The sequence below is a fragment of the Puma concolor genome, chromosome D3, assembly GCF_028749965.1.
Source record: "Puma concolor isolate L17-30 chromosome D3, mPumCon1.1.hap2, whole genome shotgun sequence".
Taxonomy (NCBI): domain Eukaryota; kingdom Metazoa; phylum Chordata; class Mammalia; order Carnivora; family Felidae; genus Puma; species Puma concolor.
In genome coordinates, this window is record NC_141678.1 from 21993372 (window position 1) to 22016844 (window position 23473).

General features: G+C 40.5%; 1 protein-coding gene across 1 annotated transcript in view; it reads right to left on the minus strand.

Annotated features, from left to right (window-relative positions):
* RNF185 (ring finger protein 185) overlaps positions 1-23473 on the minus strand; it is a 37238-nt gene that overhangs the window by 10821 nt on the left and 2944 nt on the right. The window contains exons 2-3 of the mRNA XM_025933493.2: positions 2829-3048; positions 234-252 (exon numbers count right to left, since the gene is read on the minus strand). Coding sequence (XP_025789278.1) covers positions 234-252; positions 2829-3004 — 195 coding nt within the window. The 5' untranslated portion in view covers positions 3005-3048. The remainder of the gene's footprint in view (positions 1-233; positions 253-2828; positions 3049-23473) is intronic.

Genomic DNA, 23473 nt, shown 5'->3' on the forward strand with positions numbered 1-23473 from the left:
AGAGGTGGTGGCCTGCCAAGGCCACAAAGGCCATCAGTACAGTCAGAACCATCCCAGGTACTCCACTGACCCCTTCATCGGTAGGCAGATGTATAAAGAGGGTTGGGGGTAAAGCAAGCAAATGAACCCACAAACAGGGGAGATTGCACCTTCTAACGGTAGTCTCCTGAGACTAGGGGTGTCTTGTGCAACCATAGCTGATGAAAGACAAAGTAAAATGAAATGCATCTTACCTGATGTAAACATGGCCAACTGCCAGAGTCCCCAGGGCACCAGTCATCAAGGAGAAAGAGAATGGGGGTAAAGAGAGAAAAATGCTTTCATTAGCAGAGACACTGAGGGTGGGAGGAGTTTAAAACTGGGACACAAGGTGGAACTGTGGAGTACTGCAATCCCACCGAGTGTCTGTGGGGAATCACTAGTATCAGAAATTAGAAAAGATTGGGCTAAAATCACAGGAAAAATGAGGCAATACAGACAAGACCCCAGTCTCTACCCTTGGGATCCTACTTGTGAAGGACCTCCAGGTCCCAGACCATCCCAGACTCAGCTTCTCTACAAGTCAACCTTTGAGAGGTTGTGGAATCTGAAGGAATCCAATAAAAGCTAAAGACCCTTTGTACAGAAAAAAATTCATGGAGGCATTCTCATATATACATGCATACCTAAGTCTCACAATGTGTGACTCTAAATCTGGTTTAACAAAATCCTCAGGCTGTCCTCAACCCTGAGTGCTCTGCTGGCAGGAGGTAGCTTATAAATTCAAATCTACTATAAAAACATCTTTAAGTAATAAAAAGCATGGGGATGCTGCTTGGCAGAAAGGGCTACCTTCAGCTTATATGAGCTGCACTACAATGAATTGCTGCCCAGTCTCTCATTTTTCAAATGAGGAAACCAAACTCAGAAACATGAAATGACTTACCTACGGCACCAGGACTAAAAAGTAAGGAGGCTTCCTCCTTACTTCAGGAGGCTTCCTGACTATTCTATCACCCAGCACTAGATGCAAAACAAGACATTTACAGAATTGAAGGAAAAGTTTCTCTAACTCCAGATTTTTCACTTTTTCTCTCTTGATTCATTCATCCAACTAACAAATATCCACTGCACACCTATGAGCCAGGAGAGTGGAAAATGTGGACATGGTTTCTGTCCCTCATAAAACATGACTCCTCTAGCCGAGTAAAATTTGGACTCAGAGGATAATTCCTTTCCCAGTTCCTGAACCAGTTTAGCCTCACAATCCAGATATGCAATCTCACTGGATATAACAGACACATCTGACATCTGACTCCCACATTAACCTTGCAGTACCATTCCAAACTGAGCCTAAGGCACCTCAAATCATGGCAGATCTCCCCTAGCAACTTCCCTTAAAGGCTGTGGGGGAGAAGTGAAAGTAACTTTCCTTTAGGGGAAAGTTCAGAATTATAACAAAGATGGTGATCACTTCCATTTATTAAGCAACTATTGTGTGCCAGGCTGTGGCTGACAAGCTTTTCATTTATTAATATTACTGGAGGGTCATATTAACCTATGACAAAGTATAATTATCTCTTCATTGCACAGATGAGAAAACTGAAGTACAGAGAGGCTGGTAGATTTGCTCAGGAACAAACCACTCTAATTGGAAGCATCTGTTTCATTTTAGAGTCTGTGTTCTTTCCAATGGTACCTTCATTTAGTTCTTAATTATGACACTCATTTCAAGTCCTGGTTATATGATTCCCCAGAGAATATCCAATTTCTAGGAGACAATAGTTTCTGCATAAAACTTAATGATTAGGGCAAGAGCTACCAGAACAAAATCTGCCCCATTCTATTTATTCACCAATAAATTTATCTTTGTCACTGCTGCCAACTTAAACTCCCTTAAATACTGCTTAAACGTCCCTTTCTTCACACCACTTCCCTGCTCAAAAATATCCCACAGCTTTATGTCCTCAATCAAATCTGGGTTTGATAATCTGGCCCAACCCTCCCTTAACCACTCTTGTTTCCTAACACTTCTCAGCCTCCCATCCAGGGTGCTATTTGAGGTATACAGCAGCCTTGGGGTCTCAAGGTCTCATATCTAAGAGTGCATATGTCCATCCCTAGAAAATGCCTGCATTGGAGGGCACATATTCTTTGCCTTATCTGTCATTCTTACCCCTCCAGTTACTCCAATTCACTCTTCCAGGTCAAGTTCAAAATCAAGAGAGAAGAATAAAATCTCAATATTTACCCAGAATCTCAGAGCCAGGAGGGGCTTCTATAACGATGGAGGCCAGAATGAAACTAACCCTGCCACTTCATTTTGATACATGTAAAATATAGCAACAATTATTAGGATCATCTATTAGGATCAACACTAATACATAGTATTTACTGTGTGCCTCATGTTCTTCTAAGCTTTTTATGTATTTAGAGTCATTTGATGCTCACAAACAACCCTGTAAAATGAGACAGAGCGTGTGTAAGCATCTTGCCCAAGGTCATCCAGTAGGAAAGTAGCAGAGTCAGGATTCAGAACAAGGAAGTCTGGTTCTACTGTCCTTGCTCATAACCACTGTACATACTGCTTCTTTGCTCAGCACAGCAAGTGGCACATAGTAACTCCTCACTAACTGGTGAGTGTTTTCATTTCAGAGGTGGGGGTACAGAGTCCAGAGTTGGGACATGATTTGCCCAAGGCCACTCAACTCATCAGCAACAGAACTGGCATAAGAACCCAGGCCTCCTGCTTCTTGGGCCTGATTGTAGCAGGAGATCCAAAGTGGGTGTGAAACCCTTGTTCCAAAGCTGCCCAGTGTGTCTTCTGGGGTGGTGACAGGGATACTGACCAGAAGAGGTGGCCACACAGGCTGATGACGGCGTCCTTGGCTGTGTCCAGGCAGATGTTGCACTCGAAGGTGCTGTCCTGCCCTGCACTCTCACCAGCACCATTGCTGCTACCACTGGGCCCCCCTGCACTGGAGTTCTCAGGAGATGCAGAGGCCGAGGGCCCCTTGCTTGCCATCTTTGGCTGTCAGAAACGGAGTGAAGATTCTCCCCAGGAAAATCCTGAAAGACAGAGAGTCCTTGATTGCCCATTTCTACAGCCCACTCTCCCTAGATTCCATAGCAATACCTCCACTGTTTCTCAGTTCTGAAGTTCAGATTATGACTGGACCCCTAAACAGACTGCAGAGGCTACAGAGGATGACACTCATGGGGCACCACCCAGAGAACAATGACTCAGATACTTTCATGAACATGGACTAGAATGTACCACACAAATACACTGCACAAATACACAGCATCCTCCTTCCAGATGGTTCTCCAGAGGAACTGACAACCTTTCACACATGACCCTACATTCTCCCAGGATAACCAATCCAGGTAACAAACATGTGCTCGATAAAACTGAATGTGCACAGGCTGTCCTTTAACTTTAGACTGCAACTATATTGGTGGGTGAATCGGGTTAGGCCAGAAAAGTTGTGACTGGTATATGCCAGAATATAAGTGTTAACTGTGAAAGGTTAGGAAGCTAAGAAGAACCAGAAAGGCCATTCAGCCCAATGTCTTTGAAAATCTTTTGCATTCTGCCTTCTATCGGGTTAAAATACTATCTACTTTGGGGTGCCTGGGTGGCTCAGTCGGTTAAGCGTCCGACTTGGGCTCAGGTCATGATCTCGTGGTTTGTGGGTTCGAGCCCTGTGTTGGGCTCTGTGCTGACAGCTCAGAGCCTGGAGCCTGCTTCAGATTCTGTGTCTCCTCCTTTCTCTGCCCCTCCCATGCTCATGCTGTCTTTCTCTGTCCAAATAAACGTTTAAAAAGAATTTTTTAAAAATACTATCTACTTTATTTGGTCTAAATCTATCAACTCTTTAGACTCAATACATTAAAAAAAATTTTTTAATGTTTATTTATTTTTGAGACAGAGAGAGACAGAGCATGAATGGGAGGGTCAGAGAGAGAGGGAGACACAGAATCTGAAACAGGCTCCGGGCTCCAAGCTGTCAGCACAGAGCCCGATGCGGGGCTCGAACCCATGGACCGCGAGATCATGACCTGGGCTGAAGTCGGACGCTCAACTGACTGAGCCACCCAGGCGCCCCTAGACTCAATACATTTAAAGAAGAGATTTATGTCACTGCTGTACATGGAAAACCAGTATTAGTTACCATAAGTGAAAGATAACTACAAACATAATGATAGAAAAGCTGTTTATCCACATACTGAGATCATCTGGCACATACAATGTGTTGGGCAAACTTGATCTGGTCCAATCTCTTTAGGAAACTGCACCCCAAGACCTGTCCTCTAACTGATGAATATGGAGCTAAGACCGGGACTCATGACACCCAGTCTGTATTCAAACCATTGTACCACCATAGATTAAGCTGGCCAACAAATGCTAGGAGAAAGACACTATTGTTCAACACTGCCTCCAAATAAAAGAACCTGCCAGAAGCTGAACACAAAGAAGGACAAAACCAACACCAACCATACCCAGAAATTCTGGGTATAGATTAAGAATCTGTCAAGAGCCTGGTCCAGCCACCCTCACCACCCTAGAAATTCTAAGTAGGAGATGCTGGCTGGTAATCATAGCCAGAAAACCAGCAGCTTGGATGCTGACTTCAGTTGAGCCTCCAGCTTGCTAGGTGTTTTGGGAACCTCCCTTCTCCTCTGTGGCCAGTTTTTTCATCTGTAAACTGAGGCACTGGACTACATTGTCTCCTAGTTGTTTCCTTCCAGCTCTAAGACTGCCATCCCAGGTCATCTCATCCACTCTCTCCAAAGCAGGCAGCCCCACCACAAGTCTGGGACTCACCACTGGAGTACCAGAAGACTGTTCTGATTCCAGCTTCCAAAGTTCAAAGAGATGTAAACACCAAAAAGCCAGTCTTCTCAGACCAAGAAGCCTTCCTACACACCACCAACTTAGAACTCTAGACTCACAAGCACCCTCCTCACGATAGCAGCTCAGTGACTTGAGCAGGGAGAGGAAACCAGCTCACCACCACTTTTTCACATAGTTACATCATTTTACATAATGTCCCAGAAGGGCAGCTGGCTGCTGGCAGCACCAATGCCTCACTGGCCTCAGCTCCAAGTCCTTCCCCCTGACCCAGTGCTTCTTTCTCTCCATATACAAGTGTTCTCTCCTTCTTAGGATGGAGCGTGCTTCTGAGGGCCATGTTATGGCCTTCACATGTCGTTCCAGCTCAAGTACCTGACAGGTGTGAGTTTCTTTAAAATATATTTACCTTTTAAAATTAAGAACTGTGTATACAGAAGTAGAAAGACAATCATAAAGTCAGGTTCACTGATCAATCTTAATGATAGTCTCCTGCTGTGATGCAATAGGAAGTACGTATCACCAACAACGAAGCACTCTTAATACATAGACTCTAATCATATCTCTAAAATAAATTACCCACTTACAGAAAATTTGGGGCATAGATGCATGTGTTTAACAACTCCAGGAGGATGCAATCAGCAAATCCAGAATGTGGGACCTTTCATAGGGCAAATAATCCAAGTTCTCCAAAAAATAAATAGCATAAGTGGGGCGTGGAATTCTAGATTGAAACTTGAGACATATCTGCCACTGGAACTGTGTGGATCTCACTGGAACCAGGTTCAAACAAACCAACTGTAAAAAGACATTTGTGAGATGACTGTGAAAAATTAGATTTAGGCTGGATATTAGTGGTATTAAGGAATTATTATTAATTTTATTGAGTATGATAATGGTATTGCATAATTTAGAAAATATTCATCTGCTAGAAATCCACACTTAAGTATTTATGATGGAATGATATTTGGGATTGGCTTTAAAATACTCCAGGAGGAGAAGTGAAAATGGAGAGAAAAGATGAACAGGGAAGGTGATGGTTGTTGGAGCTGGATGATGAATGGCGATTTATTCCATTAGCTTATTTTTGTGTCCTTATAAACTTCCATAATAAAAGGTATTTTTAGAAACATGTTAGATTGCAAAAGAGTATGTGCCTGAACTTATTTGGGTAAAAACAAAATACATAAATGAATACACACACACATACACACAAATAAATATATGCAAAGAAAATGCCTAAAAGGCACAAACTAAACTATTGACAATTATTTCTCGGATCAGGGGCTGGGGAACTTTCGAGTTTCATATTCTTATTCTGATTTAATGTTTTATGACAAACAGGTATTACCTTTATAGTAACATTTAAAAAATTGGGGTTGCCTGGGTGGGTCAGTTGGTTAAATGTCTGACCACGGTTCATGGGTTCAAGCCCCATGTTGGGCTCTGTGCTGATAGCTCAGAGCCTGGAGCCTGCTTCAGATTGTCTCCCTCTCTCTCTCTCTGCCTCTCCCCCTGCTTCAAAAATAAACATTAAAAAAAAATTTTTTTAAAGAAATTGTAAAATGTATGTGTAATATTACATTTGTTACAATAATGATATTATTATAAAATGTCTTTTAAAGTGTGGAAAAACATACCAAACTGTTAATAGTGACTATCTGCATTGGTGGGAGCTTAGAGGTAGTGATTTATACTTTCTAAGTCCCCCACATTTACAAAACTGACATTTTTACATGTATTAATTTTGAAATGAGACAAAAGACCAACAGTACATTAAAAAAAAAAAAAAAAAAGAACACTTTCCAATCTTCTAGTTTCCTCCAATCCTGAAAAGTTCTGAGTTCAAGTCCTGACTACACCACTCTGGGTAGATACCTTGAAGGCTACAATCTCTGTTTTCACCTGAAAAGTGAGGGTGTCATGCCTCCTACAAAGGGCTGTGAAGGTGACCCTATGAGATAACACAGTGACCCAGAGGGCCCAGCAAGGTAGGCTGTTGCTACTGGGGAGATGTATATAGACACCTCTTACCCTGGTCCATTACCTCTCTGCTCCCTGAACCCAACAAGGCTCTGCATGGCTCCTATTCCTTAGGGATATAAGGCTTGAGGGGACAGTCAGGACCAAGGTAGGTGTTGGAGTGGGAATGGTCAGGAGACAGTTAACAGGACAGACAGCTCAGTGTGTAGGCAGTGGCAGGCCTGCAGCAGGTCAGGCATTGGGATAGGGCTGCACATTCCAACTCCAAGCAGACTACATCACTCTCATGTTAATTCTTAGTAGACTGACCACATGGTCGCTACTCAGGCTCTAAAGCCTCCTCCTAGTAGGCACTCAAATATTTGCTGAGTGAGTGGGTGCAGGCATGTGTGATTGGTTTTGGTCAACTCCCAGGCCAGCTGCTCATAAACCTCTCTTTGCAATAAATACATCCTGGGCCCCAGAGTCACACACCTATCCCCAGAGACCTCTCCACACCTCCTTTCTACCCTCCTGTACAGGAACCTCACCATACCAAGGCGACATGGCAGAGATGAGCAGCCTTCCCTGGGGACTGTCCACTAAACACCTGCAGAACAACAGAATGTGGCCACAGCTTCATGGGCCCAGGAATGGGACAGTGGCTCAGAGGACAAAGGGTCCTGGTTGGCTCAGGAAGTGGACAGAGTAAAAGGAAGGCAGGCCCTTAGCATGCCTGAGCTGCCATCTTACTCAAACTTTCTCCTGGTCCCTATAGGAACCAAGAACTTCAACCTGACTACATAGCAACCTTGTTGTGGCTGGTTCTATGCCCCTGTCCCTACTTTGACCATTCTTCACTCCTGATCTGAATCAGCTTTTCAAACATATTCACATCTATTACCACTCTGCTGAGGTAATAGCTTTTACTATTTTACACTCCATTTCACAGATGAGGTCATCAGGCCAGGGAGGTTAGAGGACTTGCACAAGGCCAGGCCATCACAGAGTGCCAAATTCAGACTTTCCAACACAACATCAGTGCTCTTTTCATTCTGACATGCTACCCTTTAATATGCAGCTTTACAAAATTAAATACCTGGTCTTTGTTTCGATCAAATTCATTGTGCAATGCTGCAACTGTTCTTTGGAGTGTGAAGCAAACTCATCACTCATGCATTTATACGTTCAATCCACAGATCTCCAATACCAACTACATTTGATGCTTGGGGCTACCAACTGTGTGTGTGGAGGGGGGTCACAAAGAAGAGCAAGGCCAAGTTGAGGCTCTGGAATCTAGAATAGGAGCTAACGAAGACACATGGATAATTATAAGAATTCTTAATAAGGGGCTCCATCAAACTTGCCTGTTTTTCCTAAACAAGGCACCCTCCCAGAAATCTGGTTCCTAGACCTCCTCAGTGATTTAAGTAGGATTTGGATCTGGATAGTGCCCAAGAATCTGTTTTTCAAATAAGAATCTTATTTTCAAATAAGGGTCCCTACTTTCCACTCCAGGTGATTCTTTGATGAAGAGTTTGGAAACCCAGCTCTCTAAAGGGGAAGAACTCTACCAAAAGTACAAAGCAATATGGCACAGCACAGAGTTTGGAAGGGACAGTGATCACAGGGCCTGTCCTTCAGAATATACACCCACCCCAGCTACAGTCCACAGGCACTATGAAGGTCAGATAAATCTTTGGGTTGGGGGACAAGTCTGCTGAGATCTCAGACCAGCATGTGCTCCATCCAAGACAGAGCTGATCATTAAAGAAACAAATTCATACCTAGTTTTAAAAAACATTCCTAAAGTTGAGATGTCCAGAGTGGCACCATATGGTGCTGGAACTAAAGCAGATTTGCAATACGTGATGATCCCTTAGGAATGCAGAACCTGGTAGCTGAAATTGATTGACCCAGCCTCACTCCTATTACCTTCCCAGAGCTGGCCTGGCCTACCTCACAGGAACTGAGCAAGGGAGAGAATGGAAAAGTTGCATGTCTCTGCAGGAAACAATGGGGAACTCGACCTCATGAAGAAATCTCTTCGTAACATTCTTGTATTCAAGAATTCTCACGTTCTAGAGAACTGTAGGTATTCAAAATCTGCCTTCTCTACCCCCTTAAAACTCTAAGAGTTCCTGGACCAGGGTGTACCAAGGCATCTAAGAATGTTAATCCTAGTTATGAAGATTACAAATTTGGGTGATAAATAATTGGCATGATCCAAGTGGGTACCCAGCAGAGTTCTTGTTCCTGTGGGCACATGCTTGTTCATACAGAAGCTTTCTTCCAGGAACTGTAGCTTGCCTGAGCCTGTCTCTGCTGCTCATTAGGATGCTGTTGGACCACATGTAGGCAGAGGCGAGACATGCATTCTGAGAATGCCTATATCACACTCACAGAAGTTTGGAGTGGGAAGAAATCTCAGTAAGCTGATTGGAACTTGGAACACATAGAAACCAGGCTCTAACGTTTTAGAGTCTAAAATGGAGTTTAGGTAGGTCCCAGAGGCCTGGCCCTCAAATACAGGACCAAGGGCATGAATGGCCTTTAAAGTCTCAAAGGACAGAGGAAGTTGAAAAGACTGGCCTCTTTTCCTTGGGGATGCACTGGTTCTTTTCTATGGCACCCTTTAACCTCCCTATCTGTTCAACCAACCCCTCTCTTACTTTCAAAGATTTATTAAACAGCTTATTTGCCAAGCATTCAGGATACAGAGATAAAGGATTTATCTAGGGAGACACAGACAAATAAACCAACAAGGCAACCTTACCTTCAGCACAGCGCTTAGCTTACTATCAGCACAGCGCTGAGTGCTGATAAAAATATGTACAGAGTGCGTGACGGCAGGCAGGGCATGGTGGGGAGGACGAAACACACAGCACATAGGACAAGTGGACAATTTATTGTGCTGAGTTCAATGGCTGGAGCCCAGGGCACATATAGGAGTGGCAAGACAACAAGGGTTGGGACTGAGGCAGGAAGAAAGGCCTTGGAGTCCTTGTGCCCTTCATGGGGCACAAATGGGGATTCTGGGGTCAGTTGTTCCTACTTCTTCAGATTTTCTTCTGCTATTTTTGAATCGAAAGGGTTTTTTGTTTTGTTTTGTTTTAAACTTCAATGCTTTTTCTTAAAGCTTATCAGGTTTCCTAAGAAAGGATGAAGCAAGATTTGGACAATCCCTGGCACAAGCTTTTAAGGGTCACCCAAGAGCTGCCTTTTGTCATCCTTTACTGTCTTAAAATGTTCTTTAACTTTTTAAGGACTTTTGTCCTTAAAAACACACATGGCAGAGGAATTTGATGGCTTTGGGTTCAAATCTCAGCTCTGCCACTTACTCTGTAACTTTACATGTTATTTTCTCTCTGAGCCTTTGTTTTACTCATGTATGTAAAAGGGGCTATTTCCTTCCTCATAGGATAGTTTATAAGAATTAAAGAGATGCAACAATAAGGGACTAGCACAGTGCCAACACAGTTAAGTGCTTAAGAAATGTTAATTTCCCCTCCCTGTAAGGTCTGACGGAGTACACTGAAGGTGTACTGCTTCTTTATATTCCCCACAGAGCTATGTAATCAGGTACTTGTTTAATTTGCTGAATGAATAAGTCACAACTTCCCTTTATGAATGATTATCATTCTTTGAAGGTATAGTAGGTAAAACATCAGAACCGTGTATGAGAAAATCCAGAATGTGACACACTTAGTTTGATCCAGGCAAAATCCGATTTTCCATGAAAGTATTAAAATTAGGAGTCATGTTATATATGTTATCACCATGAATAATATCAGCTAACACTCAGTGCCATTTACATGAATTACCTCATTTAATCTTTATACCCTGCCTTTGAGGTAAACACCACTATACCATTGTTAGCATCGCCTGGGATGTTAGATTAAAACTTAGATTAGTTAAATCATTGAATCATGGTCACAGAGCCAGTCAGAGGCAAAACTTCCCAACTCCCAAGCCAATGTGCTTAATAGTACCTCAGTGATCTGTTCATATGTCTTTCTCCTTGAGCCCAGACACAGCTTCCAGGTGCCTTACTCAGCACAGGGGCAGGCACCTCAAGGACACCTCATAAATGTGTGTGGGTTGATGGACCTGATGGCAAGGAGTACTTAGAACTATACAGCTCAATATGACTCAGTTTAGCCAATTGAAGTTGTAGAAATCAGTATCCTAAAAGAACAAGATATTCTTGGGGCTCCAGATATTCTGGGTGGCTCAGTTGGTTGAGTGTCCAACTTGGGCTCAGGTCATGATCTCTTGGTTCATGAGTTTGAGCCCCGCATCATGCTCTCTGCTGTCAGCATGGAGCCCACTTCAGATTCTCTCTTTCTCTCTCTTTGTACCTCCCCTATTCATACTCTCTCTCAAAAATAAAAAACATTAAAAAAAAAAAAAAAGACATTCTTCAGTGTTTTTCAGAACTGGAAATGTTAACATAACTGTTTTAGACCTTTTTTTTTTTTTTAAGTTAAATATTGCCCAAACTCTTAAAGAAATGAAAAAAAAAAAAAAATCAGGAATTTGCACCAGAAAAAGGTTTGGGTTTTCCCAAATTGGTACCCACCTCTATTAAAGATAACTACTGACACAGAGGTTGAATTATTCACTGAACTTTCTATTTTTCACTCTAAGTCAGACACCTCCTAGAGCCACAAGCACAGTTCCTGACACAAAGTAAATGTCTGATGAATGCATATGAATGAATGATGAGGATCTGCCAATTTCATTTCAAACCAATGTAATTGCATAAAATATTGTGTTAAAGCAAACATCTTCAGATTGGACAGATCTTAACTGAGGACTGTGGATTTCTAGGATAACACAGTGAAAGGAAGACTCTGGAGCCAGAGGACCTAGTCTGATGCTCAGCTCTGCCACTCACTAAGCCAGAGTCCTCACATGCAAATGGAATAATTGTATCTACCCTTCCTTTGTTATCAGAAAAAGTTTTCATTTTTTTTTTTTAAGTTTGTTTATTTGAGAGGGAGAGAGTTCAAGTGGGGGAGGAGCAGAGAGAGAGGAACAGAGTATCCAAAGGGTGCTCTGAACTGACAGCAGAGAGCTTGATGTGGGGGCTCGAACTCATGACCTGCAAGGATCATGACCTGAGCCAAAGTCATACACTTAACCAACTGAGCCACCCAGGCGCCCCCAGAAAAGTTTTCAAAATGAGACTTTTGCTTTTGTTTTCATGCAGTCAGTAAATCTTTGTTAATATAGATTCTATAAAATCTCATTAATTCAGATTTTACCTGAGGTTGAGCTAAAGAGTGCTAAAATATTCTGAAAGTAGAATAAAAAGAAAATGAATGACAAGATTTAACTAATTAATGAGAAAACTTTTTTTTTTAAATAAAATTTATTTTGAGGGAGGGAGAGGGAGAGAGAGAGAAAGAGAATGTGAGCAGGGGAGGGGCAGAGAGAGAGACAGAGAGAGAGAGAGAGAGGGAGGGAGAATCCCAAACAGGATCTGCGTGCTAGAGCAGAGCCTGACATGGGGCTCGAACTCAAGAAACATGAGATCATGACCTGAGCCAAACTCAAGAGTCAGACACTTAACCGACTGAGCCACCCAGATGCCCCAAGGAGAAAACTTTCTAAGAACTTAAAAACATCCATCCAGCTCAGGGGCGCCTGGGTGGCTCAGTTGGTTGAGCGTCCGACTTCAGCTCAGGTCATGATCTCGCAGTTTGTGAGTTCGAGCCCTGCGTCGGGCTCTGCGCTGACAGCTCAGAGCCTGAAGCCTGCTTCAGTTTCTGTGTCCCCCTTTCTCTCTCTGCCCCGTCCCCGCTCATACTCTCTCTCTCAAAAATGAACAAACGTTAAAAAAATTAAAAAAAAATAATTAAAAAAAAAACCCAAAAACATCCAGCTCATACTTGACAAAGCAATAATCTCACTTCTCCATTCAAAGGGAGGTCCCAAGGAGGACCATCAGGAGAACATATATAAGATAAAACAACTATGGTTTAAGATAATAAAACCAAAATGACATCATTTTGAATAATATGTAAGATTGACTTCTACAAATCAGATTTGTGTCCTGAGCCACCTGACATTAATTGCCAGAGCAGTTTGGGAAACATTTGGAGAATGGCCAAGAACTATGATCAATGAAATACTGAGCAATATTGAGCAATTAAATATAAATCAGACAAAGTCTGGTTCCTGTCCTCAAGAAGTCTATAGTCTAGTGAGAATTTAACTGACATTAAAGAAAAAAAAAAGCATCTCACACTGAAAACCCCCTCTGCAGAGATGGCAGTAAGTAAAGACAAGTAATTTTCCTGGGCTTTTGCCCAGTATCCACTCCCATATTCAGAGAGCTGTCCATCTTTAAAAACCCCCTCCATGCCTATTCCACAAGGCACTTCTGAGGAGCAACTGAGAGCATGGATATTAAATAATCAGGTGCTATAGAGACTACCAGGGGAGTCAACCTGGTCCCAGGGTGGAATGGCCAGCCAGACTCCTAGGCCATTTCCACAGAAACAGGCATAGCCTACTGCTTCTGATTTCTGTGTGTCCTTAGGCCAGCTGGGGGACAAAGGAGCCATTCAGTTATGTCATGTTCCCACTGCTCAATGGAGATGGATTTATGACATCCTAGCTGATGTGAAGAGTAGAAAAGTAGGGTCCATGATAGCTATGTGGCAGTTCAGGCCACTTCTGAGAATCTTAAGCCAAAACCCACTTGGTAGCTTTTTACATGCTTTAAATACTACATTTCTGGCAGTGGTTACTTGGTTAACACATCAATGGCACAAGCAAAGAAGAAAAAATAGACAGATTTCATGAAAATTTAAAAATTTTATGCATCAAAAGACACTATCTAAACAGAGTAAAAAGGCAACTTACAGAATGGGAGAAAATATTTGCAAATCATATATCTGAGAAATCAGTATCCAGAATATATAGACAATTCCTAAAACTCAACAATCGCTTTCAAAGAAGGACAAAGGACTTGAATAGACATTTCTCCAAAAATACACAAGTGACCAAAAACAACATGCAAAAATGCTTAACATCACTAACTAGAAAAATCCAAGGGGCACTTAGGTGGCTCAGTTGGTTGAGCGACCAACTCTCAATTTTGGTTCAGGTCACGAACCCAGGGTTATGGGACTGAGCCCTGCATCAGGCTCCATGCTTAGCCTGAAGTCTGCTTGGAATTCTCTCTCCTCCCTCTCTGCACCTCCCCCTCTCACATTCATGCGCACGCTCTCTCTCTCTCTCTCAAAAAACAAAAACGCATATATATATATCCATGTATATATGTGTATATATATATCCATATATCCAAATATATATATATATCCATATGGATATATATATAAGAAAAATCTAAATCAAAACTATGAAATACTACATACCAATTAGGATAGCTACTATTAAAAAAAACAAAAACAGGGGCGCCTGGGTGGCGCAGTCGGTTAAGCGTCCGACTTCAGCCAGGTCACGATCTCGCGGTCCGTGAGTTCGAGCCCCGCGTCAGGCTCTGGGCTGATGGCTCAGAGCCTGGAGCCTGTTTCCAATTCTGTGTCTCCCTCTCTCTCTGCCCCTCCCCCGTTCATGCTCTGTCTCTCTCTGTCCCAAAAATAAATAAAAACGTTGAAAAAAAAAATTAAAAAAAAAAAAACAAAAACAAAAACAAATATATAAAACAAAAATATATACAAATATATATAACAAAAACATATATAAATATATATATATAACAAATATATATATATAACAAAAACAAATATATAAAACAAAAATAAATATATCCATATGGATATATATATGAGAAAATCTAAATCAAAACTATGAAATACTACTTCATACCAATTAGGATAGCTACTATTAAAAAAAACAAAAACAAAACAAAAAATCCACCAAACAGAAAATAACAAGTGTTGGTGAGGAGGTGGGAGAAATTGAAACCTTTGTGCACTTTAGGTTGGAAAGTATAATGGCACAGCTGCTATGGAAAACACTATGGCAGTTCCTCAAAAAGTTAACAATAGAATTACCATATGATCCAGCAATTATGCTTCTGGGTATATATATCCAAAAGAACTGAAAGCAGGGTCTTGAAGAGATATTTGTACACCCATGTTCCTATCTGCATTATTCCCAATAGCTAAAACATGAAAGCAACCCAAGTTTCCATCCACACATAAATAAATGGATAAACACAATGTGGTATATGCATACCATGGAGCATTATTCAGCCCTAAAAAGGAAGAAAATTCTGATACACACTACAACATGGATGAACCTTGAGCACATTATGCTAAGTGAAATAAACCAGTAGCAAAAAGACAAATACTGTAGTACTCCACTTATGTAAAAAAATTTTTAATGTTTTTTTTGAGAGACAGAGAGAGACAGAGTGCAAGCGAGGGAGGGGTATAGAGAGAGGGAGACACAGAATCTGAAGCAGGATCCAGGCTCTTGAACTCACGGAGTGTGAGATCATGACCTGAGCTGAAGTTGGATGCTTAACCGACTGAGCCACCCAGGTGCCCCTGTAGTACTCCACTTATATGAGGTACTTAGAGTAGTCAAAATCATGGAGACAGAAAGAATTGTGGTTGCCAGGCATAGGTGAGAAAAGGGACTGACAAGCTACTGCTTAATGGGTATAGAGTTCCAGTTTTGCAAAATGAAGAATTCTGGAGATGGATAATGGTTGCACCACAATATGAATGTACTTAATACCACTGAACTATACACTTAAAAATGGTTGAGATGATAAATTTTATGTTATGTGTATTTTACTACAATAAAAAAAATTGGAGGGGCGCCTGGGTGGCTCAGTCAGTTAAGCATCTGACTTCGGCTCAGGTCATTATCTTGTGGTTCGTGGGTTAGGTTCCCATGTTGGGTTCTGTGCTGACAGCTCAGACCCTGTAGCCTGCTTTGGATTCTGTGTCTCCCCATCTCTTTGCCCCTCCCCCACTCACACTCTGTCTCTCTCTCTCAATCTCTCAAAAATAAACATCAAAAAAAAGGTGGAAAAAAGATCCCTATATTTCCACAAAAGGTAATTTATTATACGATTCCCTTAACAGAAAATATCTACAATAGGGGTGCCTGACTGGCTCAGTTGGTGGAGCATGACTTTTGATCTCAGGGTCGTGAATTCAAGCCCCATGATGGGTGTGGAGCCTACTTTAAAAAAATAAAATAAAAATGGGTGAATACTGTCTTTAAAAAAAAAAAAAAGAAAATATCTACAGAAGACAAATTCATAGAGACCAGAGTGGATTAAAAGTTACCAGGAACTAGGATGAGGGGCAAATGGAAGGTTATTGTTTAATGGGTATAGAGTTTCTGTTTGGGGTAATGATAAAGTTTTGGAAAGATAGTGATGATGGTTGCACAACATTGTGAATGTACTTAAATGCCACTGAATTGTACACTCAAAAATGGTTTTAAAATAGCAAATTCTGTGACGTATATTTTACCACAATAAAAGTTTTTAAAAAATAATCTGGGCTCCTTATTAGAAAGAAAACCATATTTCCACTCACTAAAAACATGCTGATTAATTGTTGTATATATCATTATCTATACAATAAGATTTACTGACTTATTAAATAAATGAATGGTTAAGTAAATGTATCAGAAGCAATGCTTACCGAAAAGGCTGGCAAAAGCATGGGGACATTAACATTACAATGCTAACAGGAAAAAGCAAGCTATAGAACTATGTGCAGTGAATGATTCTAACCACTAAAAATGTACACAGTGGAGGAGAAACAAGGAAATAAAGCAACTGTAACAAATGCTCTCTTCAGATAAGGAGCTAGAGATAATGGGGGGTGGGAAGAGAGGGAAGTTTCTCTGTAGTTTCCAAAATGTCTAAAATGAGTATATATTACTTTAACAATTAAACTTACTGTTTTGTGTCCCTCACCCAAAACAGTTTTAACCTAGAACTTCCTGATTGTTTCTAAAAACAAGTCCCGATGTTATTTGTCCTTTTTAAGGTACCGTGATACCAATTAATAAGGGAAATAGGGCTTACTAAAAAACAAAATGTGGAGAATTTATTTAGGTTGAAAGAAACCTCTGTATTTCATACAGTCCTAACTCCTTGTTAAATAACCCTCACTTCTTTGCATAATAGCTCCAACCTGAGGCTGGACACTGGACAAAGAAAAATTTAATGGTGGTCAGCAGACACCCCCCACCCCCTGCTAACACCTGCAAAGATACCTCTCTAGGACCTCCTGACACAACACTGCATAATTCACTGTACAAAGTACAAAAAGACTGGTTCGAAGAAGTATTAAACAGAAGTTATTATCAACACATTATCAATGTAGCTGATTACCAAGTCTAATCTAATCAATACAATATTTCTTTTGACCTAGCTGGTCATGTCCTTTAATTTCTCTATTTTATCATCTGCCTAACTGCACTTCTCTCCACCACATTATTATTAAGAGTATGCATGGGGCACCTGGGTGGCTCAGTCGGTTAAGCCTCAGACTTCGGCTCAGGTCATGGTCTTGCGGTTCATGAGTTCAAGCCCCACATCCCCACTGGAGCTTGTTTTGGATTCTGAGTCTCCCTGTCTCTCTCTCTGCCCTCCCTCCCTTGCTCACACTCTGTCTCTCTCAAAAATGAACATAAAAAAAATTTTTTTAAAGAGTATGTTTAATATCTCCAGAGATAATTTGTCTAGTACCTACTCCAGCGACTTGCTTCTCTAAGTTTTTCCCTAAGATCTTGTTTTCTACCCAACTTCACCAACCCACTTCTGTGGCCATTCTCTAAAATTTGTCATTAACTATTACTGGACTTTTTTTTTTTTTAAACGTTTATTCATTATTGAGAGACAGAGCAAGACAGAACATGAGTATGGGAGGGGCAGAGAGAGGAGGAGACACAGAATCTGAAGCAGGCTCCAGGCTCTGAGCAAGCAGTCAGCACAGAGCCTGATGTGGGGCTCAAACTCACACACGAGATCATGACCTGAGCCGAAGTCGGATGCTTAACCGACTGAGCCACCCAGGTGCCCCAACTATTACTGGACTTTTAAAACATGTATTTCAGGGGCACCTGGCTGGCTCAGTCAGTAGTGCATACAACTCTTGATTTCTTGATTTCATAAGTTCAAGCCCCGTGTTGGGCATAGAGCCTACTTAATTAAAAACAACAATAAAACATGTATTTCAGTAGTTTCATCATCTGACCACCACTTTCTAAATTCCAGCAAATTTCCTCCTCCTACTATTCAGTTTGATAAAACTTCAAATAACTGGGATGGCCAGTTCATTAACTTTACCCCTTTTTTACTGTATATCAAGACTCTTCAAGTCCTTACTTCCCTTTTATCTCATTTAGATCTCATGGTCCATCCTTTTATCCATATGCATACCTCCATAATTTCCTTCCTCTCCCTTAGTTTCCATCAAATAACTTACTTTAAAAAATGCAAACCTAAAATGTAAACCTAAAAAACAAACCAAAAAACCAAAAACCAAAAACCAAAAAACCAAAAAAAAAAACCCCAAAACAACAACAACAACAAAATGTAAACCACCTAAAATCATTGTTGCACTATATGCTAACTAACTTGGAAATGAATTACAGAAAAAATAAATAAATAAAAATTAGAAATAAACTTTATTATCACAACCATTAAAAAAAATGTAAACCAGCAAAATAATGCCTTCCTACTTATTGATACATTAAAAAAACTGAATATGTCCACACAAGGAAGAAGGAGATTTGGTGCAAATCACTTTACCGTGAATTTATGACCTCAAAAGACCCCTTGCAATTTCCAGCAATCCTTCCATAGTTTCAGAGTCAATCTAACTTACCAGTCTGTGAGGGCTGTTTCATAACTTTTTACTCCTTCAATTACAAATGGCCCCTACCTTCTCTTCACCTTCACTAATGACCATCCTTATGACTTCACTGAAAAAAATAAAAACACAATCTGCCTTATCTTCCTACTTCCAAATAGGACAACCTGGCTGTCTGTAGGCTTATATTCTTTTTTCTCTCTTTATTACCATGCATGAACTATCTCTGCTCTTAACTAAGGCTAAAGTTTCCATCCATACCATGGATTACATTTCCTCTCACCTGTTCAAGATATTTGCTCCCCAGAATATGCTTTTTTCCTTGCATCTTCAAAGTTTGGCCCTTGGCCAAATCTTTTCTTATTTCTAAATCAGTAAGAAAGATCTGTGCTATCTATACTGTAATGTCTCCCATTTAAATTTCTACATACTCTATTAAAATACTGTTAAATTGAGTGAATGACTAAATTAATGTTTTTCAGGAATATGCCTCTATTTGGTTCCTAATTGTGAGGATAACCATATCTCATTCCTCATCCCCCAGTTCTTCCACTCTCCTTTCACAGACCAACTAATCTCTGGAAAAGGAAACATATAGTTTCTAAACTTTCAGTCCTCTAATGCTAGGAAAGCTCCTAATATGGTATTAAGCCTGAAGTAAAGAAGGAATAGTGCATATTAGTCTTCTTGAACGGTCCCCTTTTAGTTGAATGTAAAGATTTTGCATTTTGGACTATATTTTTTTATTATGGACACAAATTCTACCAACAAATAAAATGCCTGAGGATAACATAGACAATCCTTGCTTGGCACAGTAGTGCACACAATAAAAATGCAAGCTGAAGCTATAAAAAATGATCATAATAATAAATGGGAAAAAAATCACAATTGTCCATGAATTTAAAAATTTTTATCACATTAAAAACACTCTTACTATTGGTACACATGTACAGTGAGGTGAAAAAGTAAAATTAATACTCATTTAGTTTACTGTAGCAAAATATTAGAAGCATTGAAAATTAAAATGTTTTTCTTTGTAAAAACTTGTATTTTTGAAAATATTTTTAAAGTTTATTTATTTTCAAGTTTATTTATTTTGAAAGAGAGCGAGAGCAAATAGGGCAAGGGGCAGAGAGAGGAGAGAGAATCCCAAGCAGGCACCATACTGTGAGCACAGAGCTTGATGTGGGGCTCAATCCTATGTACCATGAGATCATGGCCTGAGCCAAAATCGATACTTAACTGACTGAACCACCCAGGGGCCCCTATTTTATTCTGAGAGAGAGAGGGCATGCACACACATGGGAGGGACAGAAAGAGGGAGAGACAGAGAATCCCAAGCAGGCTCCACACTGTTAGCATGGAGCCCAATGTGGGGCTCGAACTCACAAAGTACGAGATCATGACCTGAGCTGAAATTAGAGTCGGACACTTAACTGAGCCACCCAGGTGCCCCATCTTGTAAAAACTTTTTCAAAATTATTGTTTTATTCTTAATTATATGTTTAAGATGATCTGGTTATATAGCCAAATGCTTTGGGGTCAAAACAGGCATGGGTGCACTGGTAGCTCTGCCACCAATATCACAAGTCCAGGGTATCCCAAACTGCCACTGACTCCTCTACTCCCTGTCTGTGACCAGACAACCATGAGAGTAGCTCCCAGGTGGCAGGATCTCCTAGTGGTCTTATCATATTTTGAATAATACTGTAGGACCTCTTTTACTTGACCATGGCCACCCCAGCTCTGCAAGATCAGCAGGAGTAGTTGGGGTTGAACAAGCTCTGAATGGTCAGCAGTTTCAAAGGAGCAATTACTCTGTGCTTCAGCATGTCAAATCCAACTCCATTCAGATCAGGGCGTTATTGGCATTGCCTCAGAGTTTGCAGTTCAGCTCACTCTACGTTACTTCAAGGGGCTTCAAGGAATCTGCAAAGTCTTTGAATACTTACATGCAAAATTGTGCATGGTGACAAATTACGCAATTACAAAATGGGCAAAGGATCTGAAAAGACATTTCACTAAAGAAGATACACAGATGGCCAATATGCACATGAAAAGATGTTCAATATCATCAGTCATTAGAAAAATGAAAATAAAAACTTCAACGAGATGCCACTTCACAACCACTAGGGTGGATATAACAACAACAACAACAACAACAACAACAACAACAACAACAACAAAGGACAAGAAAATTGTTGAAGAGGATGTGGAGAAAATGGAACCCTTACATATTGCTAATGAGAATATAAAATGGTGCAGCTGCTATGGAAAACAGTTTGGCAGTTTCTCAAAAAGTTAAACATAGAGTTGCCATATGATCCAGCAATTCCACTCCCAGGTATACACATCTAGGAGAACTGAAATTATGTTCAAATGAAAATTTGTACATGAATGTGCAGCGTTGGTCATAATAACCAAAAGGAAGAAACAACCTAAATGTTAATTAATTGATGAATGGATAAACAAAATGTGGTATAACCATACAACAAAATATTATTCATTAATAAAAAGTAAAGAAGTACTGATATAAAACACAACATGGATGAACCTTATGAAAACATTATGCTTAATCAAAGAAGCCAGACACAAAAGGCCACATATTGTAAAAAGGTCACATACTGTGTGAATCTATACTAATGGTTGCCAGGGGTGGGAAGAGGGGAGAATAAGGAGTGATTGTTACATGTACAGGTTTTCTTTTGGGAGACATGAAAACGCTCTGGGTTTAAAATAGTTGTGATGGTTGCACAACCTTGTGAACATACTAAAAACTACTGAACTCTTTAAAATGGTGAATTTTATGGGGCACCTGGGTGCCTCAGTAGGTTAAACGTCTGACTCTTGATTTCAGCTTAGGTCATGGTCTCACAGTTGTGAGATCCAGCCCTGTGTTGGGTTCTGCACTATCAGTACAGAGTCTGCCTGGGATTCTCTCTCTCCCTCTCTCTGCTCCTCCCCCACTCTCACATGCACATTCTCTCTCTCTCTCTCTCTCTCTCAAAATAATAAACACTTAAAATGGTGGATTTTACAATGTATTAATTCTGTTTCAGAGTTAATTGAAAGACATTCTACAAAATAATTGGCCAGTCCTCTTCAAAAGTTTATCGTCATGAAAGACAAAAAAAGACTGAGGAACTGTCTCAGATTGTTAGATATTAAGAAGCCTTGACAACTTGGGAATGCAAACTGGTGCAGCCACTCTGGAAAACAGTATGGAGGTTCCTCAAAAAATTAAAAATAGAACTACCCTATGACCCAGCAATTGCACTACTAGATATTTATCCAAGGGATACAGGTATGCTGTTTCAAAGGGGTACATGTACCCCAATGTTTACAGCAGCACTATCGACAATAGCCAAAGTACAGAACGAGCCCAAATGTCAATCAACGGATGAATGGATAAAGATGTGGTATATATATACAATGGAGTATTATCCGGCAATCAAAAAGAATGAAATCTTGCCATGGATGGAACTAGAGGGTATTATGCTAAGCAAAATTAATCGGAGAAAGACAAATATTATATGACTTCAATCACATGAGGACTTTTAAGATACAAAACAGATGGACATACAGGAAGGGAAGCAAAAATAATATAAAAACAGGGAAGGGGACAAAACATAAGAGACTCTTAAATATGGAGAACAAACAGAGGGTTGCAGGAGGGGTTGAGGGAGGGGGGGACAGGCTAAATGGGTAAGGGGCATTAAGGAATCTACTCCTGAAATCTCTGTTGCACCATATGCTAACTAACTTGGATACAAATTAAAAAAAAAAAAAAGAAGAAGAAGAAGACTTGACAACTAAATGCAATGTGGGAAACTGGATTGGGTACTGGAACAGAAAAAGGACATTAGTAGGACAAATGGCTAAATCTGAATAAAGTCTACAGATTCGTTAGTAGTACTAAATTAATGTTAAATTTCTTATTTAGATATTTTAAACACAGTTTTGTAAAATGTTAACATTAGGGAAAGTTGAGTGAGAAGTATACAAGAAGTTTGTGTATTATTTTTCCAAGTCTAAAATTATTTCAAAATAAAAAAGTTGAAAAAATGGGGGCGCCTGGGTGGCTCAGTCAGTTGAGTGTCTGACTTCAGCTCAGGTCATGATCTCATGGTTCGTGGGTTCAAGCCCCACGTCAGGCTCTGTGCTCAGAGCCTGGAGCCTGCTTTGGATTCTGTGCCTCCCCCTCTCTTTGCCCCTCCCCCACTCACACTGTGTCTCTCTCTCTCTTTCAAAAATAAATAAATATTTAAAAAAAATTTTTTTTAAGTTAAAAAAATTAACACGGTGTAAGTCAGGGACTAGCAAATTTTTTCTGTAAATGCCATATAATAAATATTTTAGACTTTGTGAACCATATGGTCTATGGGCAACTACTCAACTCTTCTGCCAAAGACAATCTGTAAATTAATGGGTGTGGCTGTGTTCCAATAAAATGTTATAGTTTTAATTTTCCTTTAATTTTCACATATCACAAAATGTCCTTCTTCTTTTTTTTAATGTTTATTTTTGAGAGAAAGAGGGAGAGTGTGAGTGGGGGAGGGGCAGAGAGGGGGAGACAGAGAATCAGAAGTGGGTTCCACTCTGATAGCAGAGAGCCTTGAGTGGGACTCAAACTCATGAACTGGGAGACCATGACCTGAGCCAAAGTCAGACACTTGATCAGTTCAGCCACCCAGGTGCCCTGAAAATATCATTCTTCTTTGGATTTATTCTCCACCATTTAAAAATGTAAACTTCATCCCTACCTCACATGCCATCCAAAAACAGACAATGGAGCAAGATTTGGCCCATAGGCCATAAAACGCAGACTCTCTAGGTCAGAATTTGCCAA